Source organism: Chaetura pelagica, unplaced genomic scaffold (assembly GCF_000747805.2).
Source record: "Chaetura pelagica isolate M959 unplaced genomic scaffold, ChaPel_1.0 scaffold405, whole genome shotgun sequence".
In the NCBI taxonomy this organism is placed as follows: domain Eukaryota; kingdom Metazoa; phylum Chordata; class Aves; order Apodiformes; family Apodidae; genus Chaetura; species Chaetura pelagica.
The window spans coordinates 1,939,448-1,951,233 of NW_009953489.1; the positions used below are offsets into that span (position 1 = coordinate 1,939,448).

General features: G+C 48.3%; 1 protein-coding gene across 1 annotated transcript; it reads right to left on the bottom strand.

Moving 5' to 3' along the window:
- Window positions 1-356: 356 nt before the first annotated feature.
- On the bottom strand, window positions 357-11,194 carry MRRF (mitochondrial ribosome recycling factor). Its single transcript, XM_009998934.1, has 5 exons — window positions 11,020-11,194; window positions 9,653-9,771; window positions 7,249-7,340; window positions 2,044-2,203; window positions 357-506 (listed from the first exon to the last, which is right to left on the bottom strand). The coding sequence occupies exons 1-5, from the start codon at window positions 11,192-11,194 to the stop codon at window positions 429-431; spliced, it is 624 nt and encodes a 207-aa protein (XP_009997236.1). The 3' UTR covers window positions 357-428.
- Between the last annotated feature and the right edge of the window lie 592 nt (window positions 11,195-11,786).

Genomic DNA, 11,786 nt, shown 5'->3' on the forward strand with positions numbered 1-11,786 from the left:
CAAAAATAAATGCCAAGGCTGGCAGCAGGACGGTACAAGTTCCTCTTGCACGTGGTCCTTGCTTCTGCTGGGCTGCAAGGTGCAGAGATGTTCACAGACTGGGGCCAGCAGGGCAGCCATTCTCCTGTGCCTCAGCTTCTGTGTGGGAGCACTTCCAGCAGCCTCCAGTCCTTCTTCCTGCTATTTTATTTTTAATCTTAATTCACCCAAGTCTGTTGCCACCTGGATGAGGAACAGTGAGGAGAGTTCCCCCCTCCCTCCAGTACAATCCCAGATGAGGAACTGGAGCAGCCAAAGCACCGAGCTGCTCTGGAGGTCCAGCAGAGACCCCTGCCCATTGCTGAGGCTGGTGACTCTGGGCAGGGATGACCCCTGGGGTGGTGGCAGCCAGTTCTTGCTTGAGGGAGGAGTGTCTGTAGGGATGGCTCTTATCCTAGCAGCTCCTTAGTCTTGGCTGCCAGCAGCTTGTCCATCTCTGCTGCAGCATTGTCTGCCATTTGCTGGATCTGTGGCAACACAGCACAATTCAGAGTTGTGTGTTAGGTGAGGCTGAAGGTTAAAGGGAAAGGAATGACTGGGTCATCTCTTGAAACAAAGCCTGAAGTCCTATTGAAACCCAAAATAGGACTGGGGCAATAAGTGGCTCTTCTTGTGGGCTTCCACCAGCCCTTGGTAACTTTGTGCTGGTGTTGTGTCTGGAGAGTGGGAACAGGGACTGGGCAAAGTCTTTGAGAAGAGATGCAAATAGGAATTCTTGGCTGAGCTTCACAGGTGACTTGGTCAGCTCCTGTTTTAACAGAGCAACTTCAGGGGAAGGCAGTTAGAGACTTGCTGGTGTCAGCACCAGAGAAGGGAGGGCTCATCTCCTTACCTCCTGCCACCTTTCCACAACAGATAAGCTAATGGCAGGAGCAGAGCCTCAGTACAAGCAAGTACAAGTGTTCACACATCGAGTAACAAAGCTCTAGTTCTTGTAAAAAAACAACCAACCAACCAAAAAAGGTGATTGTTAAAGCCCTGCACAGAGCTCAGGTCTCCTGGTAACAAGGTGCGGACACAGCAAGCCTGTAAGTGGGACCAAAACCAGGCTGTGCTTATTTGAGTGAATGCAAATAGAGGCTGGAGCACATGAGGGGTTATGCACCAGCTCCACAGGACTGATTAAGATGCACTCACTCCCCAGCTCCAAGCTGCATGGTGATGACCTTCCCCATGCTGAAAAATTTGGGTACAAGCAAAAATTAGACTTGAGACACTACCTCTACAAATGCAGAAAACCATCTGTCTGCTCTGGGAGAACTGCTTCCCAACAGGATTCAGTTACAATAGAATGGCCATTTTTCCAGCTCACACAAACACTCTGTATATCAATGTTTATTTTTGTGAGCACACGGAGAACTGTCCCAGAGCATTTGCAATGTATCTAACTTTAGCTGTTAATAAACAAACAGCTATAAAGTAATGGGCTGCCTTCAGAGGCATCAGTTCAGCAAAACACTTAGGCTTGTGCCTGAGTTTATGCCCAAGTAATTGACTTTAGTGACATCTGCTCTCAGGGAATTAGGTATGTGCTTAAGTATTTTCCTGAATCGAAGCCAGAACCTCGGAGCAGTGATAATCTTGCTTAGCCTTTTCATTAATAACAAACTGGAGCTGCCTCATTAACACCAGCTGTTTTGCAATGACCAGGCGCTGTGTAAATGGTGGTAAAGCCATGGACATGGGTTGCTTTGCTCCCCAAGTTCAGATGGTTTGTGCAACAATCCCTCCTAGTACAAAAGCTTTCAAGGAAGATTAATTATTTTTTTTCCTGTGTCAGCTTGTGATGGTTCATACCACACATTTGGCTTTAAGATTGAAGCCCCACATCTCACAAAGAAAAAGCAAATACAGCAGCCATTGCTGACTCCAAAAATTCATGCCAGGGCCACCCATTCCCCAGCTGTGTTCTCAGTGCTGGAGATCTGTCAGCAAGGGCTGGGACAAAAGCAACACTGAGCTGTGAAACATCACCATGTGGCAGAAGCAAAACCAAAACCTTACCTGCTTTTCTAGCAGCCAGATGGTGTCTTCAGACACTTTGCTCTTGGACTTCTTTACCTGGTTCATACTCTTGCTTCGCACCTTTCTCAGGGCCTCTTTGGACTTGTTGGTGGACTGCTTGGCAAGCTTGGCCAGGCTCTCCCTGTGCTCTCTCGTGACCCTGGCAGTGAGGGGAAAGAAAAGCCACCAGAAGGAAAAGCAGTGTCATATGTGGCACAACCAAATGTTTTGTGTGAGGGCCTCTGGGTGAGAGGCCACTGAGCTGCCACGCAGCACCCAGCTGGGCTGTGCAGGGACACCCAAAAGCCACCTGTGCTGACTGGGCTTCTGGAGGTCCTGTGTTGCCCTGACAGCTCAGGAAGAGCTTTTACCCTGCTCTGGTTCACCTGAGCAAATCAGCCACCTCTGTGCAGCGTGGCCAGGGCAGCACATAGCCAGGAAGCAAGTCCTGAACCTAGAATGGAAGGTTCCCAGCACAGCCCTAAGCTGAGGGACTTGGACTGAATCTTACTTGTTTTATAGTGACACTGCAGTGCCTGAAAGTCAGGCTGAAATTTTCGGACTTCATTTTTTCTGCTGCCAAAACATTTTTTGGGGATAAAAGGAAAATTCATCTCCAGACCTGAAAGATGGAGCTGAGAAGTGTAACCCTGAAAAGCCAGGAGGAAACCTCCAGCCCTTCCTGAAACTCAGTATCATCTCCCTGCAACTGAAGAGCTGAGTTATATATCTGGAAGCTCCCAGGCTTCTGTTTCACTCAACCTTATTCCAGCTCATCATGACCAGGCTTCTCCCCCAAGATGACCTGTAACAACACCCTGTCTGACATGATGGTGATGCTGGAGATGGCTCGGGAGTGCATGGCCCCAGGTAACTTGCCCCAGAAGAACTCCAGCCCCACCTTCCCCCTGACATGGTGTCACTGCTGTGGTACCACAAGAAAATCCTCATTTTCCCATCCCAGACTGAAAGTTGCAGGTGATGAGGGAGTCTGACCATCTGAATGAGGTGCAGGAGCAGCTGACATGTCACCTCAGCTCTGGTACTGCTCCAGCACCTACAGCTGATCACTGTCAACACCAACTCCTAGTGCTTAACAATAACATTTTAATTATTTTCATGGCTATTGAAGTTTCCAGACCTCCTTGAGAATGACAAGCCCCAGTGCACTCCCTGAGACTGGCCAGCAAGAGATATTGCAAAGTAAACATTTCACAGGAGTATTTAGAAATTGGCTGCAACAGCCCAGGTCACCAAAACACTGAGGCCAAGACTCTTCCTGCAGAGAGCTCAGGAAACGTGGGGCGAGGGCTCCCAGGGCAGCACCAGCCCTGCCCTGTGACGGAAAAGCTGTGGGGGCAGGATGGGACCCTCAGCTGAGACCCCCCCTCGGCAGAGGCACCGGCTGGAGCCGGGACCCAACGCCAGAGGAGAAGCCAGAGGGTTTCTCGTGGCCTCCTCTGCATCCACCCCCGGAGCCTTCAGGGCTTCTCGTGTTCAATCTCCCAGCCAGAGTCCTGAGGAGCCAGCAGAGCTGCCTCACAAACAGAGCTCCAGGGGAGGTCAGATTCTCAGGCAGCTTTTTTTTTTCAAGGGGACGGGAAGTCAGTCCCGGCTGCTCACCCTGGAGCAGGGAGCTCCTGCTGGGTGGCGAGGCAGGGAGCAGGGCTGCTCAGCTGTGGGACAGCCAGTCCCCCCAGCCCTTCCCGCCCCGCTCGGCGGCTTTTCCAAACTGTGCCGAGGGTATCACTGGCCTGCCTGGGGCTGCTGAGCCTTTAAGGAAATGTTTTTGTTTGTGCAGCACTGCCAGATTTCCTATGCTTCTTGGCACGGGGTCACAGCTTTCATGCCTCCTTGTCTGTCTTTATTAACACCAATTTCTTTTTATCACTGCGCAGCGCCGCGGAGTTTCTCAGCGGGTTTTATGTTCCAGCCAGACTGTGTGTAAATTCTCAGCAATGCTACCAACAGTGCCAGAAACGGACACTTTTTCGAGCAGATGCTGTTTCTGGTTAAGGAATCCATCAACACAAGCCAGGCCCACGGTTTCTAAGGACAGTTGTTTAATCCTGCCCCCAGATCTGGGACTTCTAAGCTGTTCTTAGATATGTTTTCTTTTCTGTCTAGTAACTGTTGCCCCTATCTCTCTCTTGAAAGCTAAAAAAAGCATGAAGTGAACCTGGGGAAGGGGTGCCAGCAGTGGGGAATAAGGCCAAGGTCCCTGCCTGTCATTCCTTTCCCTCTTCCCTGGGGAATGCTGCCTTCCCCTGCAGCTCATGGAGCCACCAGCTCAAATCCTGCTGTTCCCCTGGGCTGGTCTTGCTGTGTTGGGATGAGGACAGAGTCTGGTGGGTGTTCAGAAAAACCCCTGGGTAATGTCTCCTCTTTTTCTCCTTCCACCAGCCAGCCATGGTGTGACACTGCAACCTTGGGTGCTGCAGCACCAGGCAGGAGCAGCCTCAGCGAGCAGGACGTGGCCACGTCTCGTCTCCAGCGCCTTTATGCGGGTAAGAATAATTTCTGTATCTCAAATGCTAGGAATTTCCTGTGAATGAGAGGGATCAGCTAGAGGAAAGTAGGCTTAACTAGATACTCTGCATGCATAATTGCAGATAAACACAGGGTGCAACATATATTACTCAACAAAAAAACATTTAAGAGGCTCCTGGTGATGAGCAGGCTGGAGCAGCGCGGCTCAGAAACAGCTTTGGGTTGTTTCCAAGGGATGTTTTTTTTTTGAGTCCTTTCTCCCCATAGTAGATATCTTTGCATATTTCTTAAAGGGCAAGGGGAAAAAAAAGCTCACAATGAGTCATTAAACTTTCAAATGAGTCATCTGGCTTTCAGTAAAGCATGTGTAAAAATATTACTAATTTACAAACAATATCCAGTGTAACACAATGGGTCCAAAAAAGATGAATCTAAAACTGAGGCAATACCACAAAAGACACAAGGTCAGGTCAGACTCGGCCAAGAGATCAACCAATGCAAATGTTCCCATGGCTGGTTTTCTTCCCTTTTTTTTTTTTTTTTTTTTTAAACCCTCAGAGAATACTTTTTATACAAATAAATATTGCCTGTGCAGTGCTGGCAACACAAACAGGAGAATGCCTGAGGGAGCAGAAGGGATCCTAGCAGGAAGCAGAAGTAAACACGAAAGAAACGAGTGTATTTTTTTCTGTTAAAGCTGCAATGCAAAACCTAAACTAATAGAATAAATACTGACAAGTAAACTCCATTTTAAAATACTCAAACACTGCAACATAGCTGGATCTGCCTCAAGCACACCATGATACGTATGTGTCCAGCTGGTAGGTCAGATTAAGAGATTTTAAAGGCAGGTAAGGACAATTCAGGTTTGGTTTTACTTGTGCTGTGCCTCCCCTCATGAAAGAATCAATTTCTGCAAAAACTGCATCTTCATGTCAGATCTGTGTGCTCAGTTTGCACACCTGCCATCACTTTGGCAATTCCCCTGCATCTGTCTCTGTTCCTCTGTACACATCCTTGGAGTTTGAAAAACGAAAAGCTCCAGAAAATTAGAAAAAGTACTGCAGGGGTAAAATACTGAAGAGAGGCCTCTAGCAAAATTGGATTATTTCCTCCCTCCTTTGCATGAGAAGGCTTTAAAAGGTTGAAACTTCCTGCTTGTCTCTTTGATGAGTGGATGAAACTCTGACAGACTCAGTTGTGTAAGCAAAGAGCAGGTGAGCACTTATGGGCTGAGCTGCAGGGCACGTCCCTCCAGCCCAAAACCTCCTGAACTGGGGGTTCCCTGGGCTGCCAACCAGCCAGGGGGAGCTGGGCTGGGACCAGCAACCCTTACAGACCAGAGGAACACGAGGACACACCAAGTAGATCTTGTCTGGAAAGAGCAGACCCATGTTTTCCTCTGCAGCACCACAAAAGGTAGAGACAGACTGTGCACGTTTGTTTAAAAAACAGTATTTTTTACAAGATCGGGATTTGCAGTTTTTGAGTTTCCTCCCCTGCAATTGGTATTCAAGGATGACCCAAGTGCCCATTAACAATCAAACCACTGTGCAGCAACCCGGGAGCCTCAGCAATTATGAAGATAATGGTGCCCTCCTCCTCCTCTCCTGAGGAATGGGGGAAGGGAACACGGGGAAAAGAGAATCAGCAAATAGAATGATAATGTCGTTCCCTCTCCCCGACAGCAACGGAAAGCTGCAATTAGACTACTCTGATCAAAATGCTGGATAAAATTCCATACAATTTTTACAGCAGATCTAAAGTATGAAAAATACTTGCTTCATCTTTGCAGAGAAGTCACCTGCCTGTGAAGGGCAGTGCACGTGGGAGGTGCTGGTGTGAGGGGGCAGCATCCGGAGCCGCCTCTACCCTTTGTGGGGATTGTTTGCAGCTCCCCAGCACCAGGTACCCCAGAGATCATGTAGATCTGCATTTGCCCAGGGTATCAGCTCCATCACTGTGGGGTCTGAGCACCCACAGAACTCCTGAGTTTTCCTTGCACCAGCCAACCTCAGGCAGAGCAGCACTCCTGTCCTGGGCACAGGCTGTGGCTGCACCAGCTCAGCCCCTGTGGAGCTGCTGGGAGGTCTCGCTCCCCATCAGGTCCAGCCTGGTCCCAGGGACCTGTCCCCAGATGGGGGACACCTGGGATGGCCAAAGCAATGCTCAGCCCTTGGCCAGGGGCAGCCAGCTTTCCAACAGCCCTGTACAAAAATTTCCATCAGTTACACCATGTGTATTACAGGAGAAGAGGAAGTGGGTTTTTTAGCCAAATATATTATTTCTTCCCTCTCTCTTTCATCACTCTCCTCAGCAAGGTGCTGGTCACCCCTACTAATGCTGCCCCAAACTGGTGTAACTGAAGGAATTTACAGCAGGGCAGCAAACAATCAGCCCCTGAATTCAGCCAATACAGCTCCAAAAGCCTCTGGCCACCTCTTGCAGCCAGCGAGGACCCAGTTTCCTCTGCAGGAGTAAGGTAAGAACAATAAGACCAACCTTCAGATGCCAAAATGTGGTGACTGAGAGCTCAGACACTTGGAAGAGGTTCCACCAGATGCTTCTAGAGACTCAAGATTATTATTTTTTTTTAAAGTTTTTCCAAGCCTGAAATACAGCTGTTTGGAAAGCAGCTGCATCACAACATTACAGCCCTGGTGCACTCACTGCAACCTGGTGCCTACCCTTGCTCAGGCAGCCACCAATACTCACTTAGGAATTGGCACCCGAATTATTGTCCCATCCACTTCTGGGTTCAGGTTCATGCCACTCTCCCTTATAGCCTTCGTAGCTGCAGCTGTGCTCTGTGAAACAGATCAAAGGTAAGGGAATTAGGAAATAATCATTCCCATATGCCAGAACTCTGTCAATAGCTGGCAATCCATCTCCACAGAACATGGAAACATTTACTTCTGTTACCAGTAAGATCAGGAAGTTACATTGGTGCAGAGAGCTTTGATCAAACCGAATGGGAAACTAGGGCTGCACTTGGTATTGGGGTATGGGGGCACCAGGGGGGAGAGAGGAGGGAAGCAACAACAAAAGAAAACTGTTTTGCTTCTTTGAAAGCTATTTGAATGGTTTGAGGCAACGCAGAGTGAAACCGCAACAACCTCCCAAGGCACAGCCCGGCTGTGGTGAAGGAGATGAAAGATTCTGAGCATCTAAAAATTCCAGTTGAATGTTTCCCACTAGAAATCACCCAGTGCCAATTTAGAAACGTTAACGAACTTAACCACTTCAGCACTACAACCTAACCACATTACAGCAGGGCAGTAGCAGTTGGCTGAGCAATAGTGCCTGTGCCCAGCTCTGTGTTTATTTTACAGCTTATTACTCAGGATTAACTTCTCACAGCTCCACCACCACTGACTGACACTGCTCTGCTCAAGAGGTGGGTGTGCAGGTTTGCCTGATAACTGCAGAGAGAAAGGGCTTCCTCCCCTCCCAGGGCACCCATGTGCCTGCACAGAGGGTCAGCCTTCCCCCAGACACCCCAGCTTTGCTAATGTGCTCTGCTCAGCTGCTTCGCTCCTCACAGTGACAAGAGCAAGGCCAAGTGAGTCCCTGTTCCCTGGCATTTCCTACGTGGCACGTTGCTATTTCTGCTGCTCTTCCCCATCCTTAACTTTAGCTCCAGGCTGGTGCAGCAGCATCTGTGAAGTTTAGCTTTTGTCAACTGAGGCAAACTGTGTATTTGTTTAGGTTTCTGGCACCTGACATCACAAAGCAAATGAAGGCTCTGCCAGTGTCAGACACAACTGCTGTCCTCTAACACACAACAGGGCAGGGACAATGTAACCAAGATGATCTCAGCACCTTAGGAATGTAAATGTGTTATGTTATGGACAGTGCTTGCTCTGAAGGAAGGAAATGCTCAAAGCTGTGGTGTTTAACATAAATAGTGGAGGAGATACAGGAAAGGGAAAATGCTGCAATATTTTGCCTGATATTGCCTGTCCTCTTGCAGCCCAGGAAACAAAGAGCTGTGCTTAAAAAAAAAAGTGTTTGGTTTTGTAACTCTTGGGCAAACAGATTTCAGCCCTGCAAGTCCTTTTCTGTAATTGTTCTCTTTCCCAGACTCTTCAGGCATCTTTATTTGCTTTTCATTGTCATGAAGCACCAACTGCTGTAAATGGTGACATCAAGTAAAGGTGTCTGCAATGGTCCTGAGGAGTTCCATCTATCTGTGGAACAGCTATGATATAAAATCACTGAATGCTTTTAGCTCTAAGTGAAAAGAAAAATGGTCCCTTGGCTTAGAATGCAGCTGTGGGCAATGGTACAGACAGTGACATTTCTCACGTGCCTGTTTCTCAGCCTGAGCTCCCACCTGGACATGGGGTAAGTCATGGAGCAGCTTCCTCAGCCCTCCATGCTCTGGCACTCCCCAGGACCTGTGGAGAAGGGGCTTTCACTCTCCAAAGCCCTTATACACCCTGGACACACTTTAAGAAACACTTTAGGTATCAAGTGCCTTACACTGACCTCCTCTGAAACTTTGCTGACTTAATTAATTGGGGAAAGCCTTTGCAAAATAAATAGAGATAAGCTTTGGCAAAGCTCCAGCCCTGGAGCAGGATGAATAGTGAACCTTGAGCTTGTCCCTGTTCCCATCTGCCAGGCTCTGACTGCTGAGCCCTGAGCTTGGACCTGAGGTGGGATTCACATTTGCTGACTTGGTCAGGGGCAAATCTAACTACGGTTCCTGCACAAAAAGAAGAGAAGCTGGCTCTTCTGGAGGGCAGGTAAAAGCACCTCATCTGGGTTCTGATCTGCATGTGCTGCTAAGGAGGGAGCTCACTAAGCTCAGCTGTGCCCTGGGACACCCCCGAGCACATCCCAGCTCAATCCAACCACTGCAGAGATGTCCTGGCACAGAGATATCCTACCATATGGCTGGTGGTGGAGAGTTGTCCTAGACCTGTTGCTCACCCCGTGCAGTCAGCAGCAAACTCTGCTCCTGCTGCGTCAGCTGAGAGGGGACACAGCCCAGCCAGGGCTCTGCACCCTGCCAGGCCTGACTCATTTTGTCTGACTGCTCCTTTGCTCATCAACCTGTTGGCTCCTGTGGGGATCATCTCCCCTTGCAATGCCTTTGGTAAGGTGTCCTTACCTCTGGAAAACTGGTCATGTTCACTAGCAAGAGCTGTGGTGACTTCTGTGAGATCTGTCCCAGCTGGTTCAGCGGAAACTTCCCGTCCTTTGTCACCACCACGATGTGATCAAGGGCCCCTCAAAAGAAGCAAACACAGGGCACTTTCAGTGTGATACAGCAGTTCCCAGCGACGCTGAAGAAAAACGTGCACACAGTGTCCCACTTCCCTTCTGGTGTGCAAAGTACAGTGGTTACAAAAGAAGAAAAACTGGTGTTTATTCAGCCCTCAGGTGCTGTTTGTGTTCGTGCATCCCCCGTGGTATCTGGGGCTAAATATTCCAATGCTGATCCCAGGCACAAAAACATGAAAACAAAACTCGTTTGTTTTTGTTACTAGAATAGGAAAACTAAGCAAGGTTGTTAAGAATGAAAAGGAAACAGTTATTCTTTTAATTTTTAGGACTTCAAGAAAATCAAAATGTTGTTATAAAAATCAGGACAAGTATTGTCTTTAACTTAGTGGTGTTCTCTTAAACCCCTCTTTTTTTTTCCCTCCAAGTCCCAAGAGGAGATGCTGCACTCTGCCTCATTTAAAGTATTCAGTTTCTCCCTTGCCTACCCTTAATCTGCTCTCTAGTTTCTGCTGCAAAACGTTAACAGGCCAAAAGGCACATGGGACAAGAGGTACTTTATCAGTGCAATTCAAAAAAAAAAAAAGACCTATGGTTAAAATAAATAGTTAAGAGACTGAGCTACACTTTCCAACTCCATTAAAGCCTGAAGTGCCCCTGCCAGAGCTGGGGTGGTGAATGATTCGGATTTGGTCATTGTTTAATGTTAAATTTTATCCCTGAAACTCGATACTACTTACAAATATGTATGTTCAGGGTGTTATAGTAACTGTAGCTTAGTCAAATATATTCACATTTTTTCCTAAAACACAAAATTCACTATGTGAACAAGGCTTGTCAAGGTCACTAACCACAAAGACACACAGCAAAAAAAGTTTGCATATGCCAGACACCAGCCTGATGGCAATTTCCAAAAGGCTAATTTAATGGCAATTGGATTTTTCCTGCCCTGGTGCCCCATTAGCTGACAACCTGCTTCTTCATCACATCTGCAAACAGTTCAGTTAGATGCTTTTGACATCTCCCACTTACAAAAGTTATTTCCAGGAAACTATTAACAAAAATGGATTCTTCCTGGTCAAGCTCAGGGTGAAGAAAGTCTTTGGCTGGAGATGCTGAGGTTGGAGTAATTGGGTGCCCAGTGAATAATTTAATAAAAAATAAAATCAATGTGGATAAAATCAGAGTTCTCTGCCACTGGGACAGGTATCCTTACTGACAGGCAGCTGAGCTTCATTCATGGAAGTTACCAACCTGGTGAGGTCCTAACACTGAGGTTTCTGCTGAAATCTTCTTTGAGAGCTTCTATCACTGCCTGCATGTCTTCATTGGTTTCCTCCAAATTGATAATATCCTCAACGAGGGCAGCACTGATATTCACCTTGGCTGGACTCTGCCCTTTGCCTTTAGCTGCAATTACACTGGACATTAATTTCTGTTTCCACCAACACTTGTTGCATTAGAAAGAAGACACTAAATCCCCTGTTAGATTCAGCACTGAGGCCAGAACTGAAGCAACTGTATTTCTACATGTTTTGAAAGCTCAGTGGTTGAGCATATAAGCCAGAATATATCATAGAATGGTTAAGTTGGAAAGGACCTTAAAGCTCATCAGGTTCCAACCCCCCTGCTATGAGCAGGGACACCTCCCACCAGCCCCTGCACAAGCCTCATCCAACCTGGCACTGAACACCTCCAGGGATGGGGCATCAACAGCCCCCCTGGGCAGCCTGTCCCAGCACCTTCCTACCCTCATGGAGAAGAATTCCTTCCTGGACTGTGATGACCCCACCTCCTGCCCCAGGACTTGTCCCGGGGAAGGGCCACAGTGTCCTGGGCACTGCAACACCCGTGGGAAAAGCTCCTCCAGAGCCGCCTGCTGCCGAAAGCAGATCCGGACCCGTACACGAGGCAGAAGGGACAAGGAACACAACGAGGGCTGCGGAGCCCCGGACAGAGGCGGTGCCGTTACCTTTGCGGGTGCCAAGATGCCGCACCAGCAGCTGCGGGGCCCCCGGGGC

Bases quoted from the DNA above. Each gene is read 5' to 3' on its own strand.
- MRRF (XM_009998934.1), bottom strand. From the start codon at position 11,194: ATGTCCAGTGTAATTGCAGCTAAAGGCAAAGGGCAGAGTCCAGCCAAG. The intron at 9,772-11,019 runs GTTGGTAACTTC...GCTTCTTTTGAG, and splicing joins CAGTGTTAGGACCTCACCAG to GGGCCCTTGATCACATCGTG. The intron at 2,204-7,248 runs GTGAGTATTGGT...CCTCACTGCCAG, and splicing joins ATTCGGGTGCCAATTCCTAA to GGTCACGAGAGAGCACAGGG.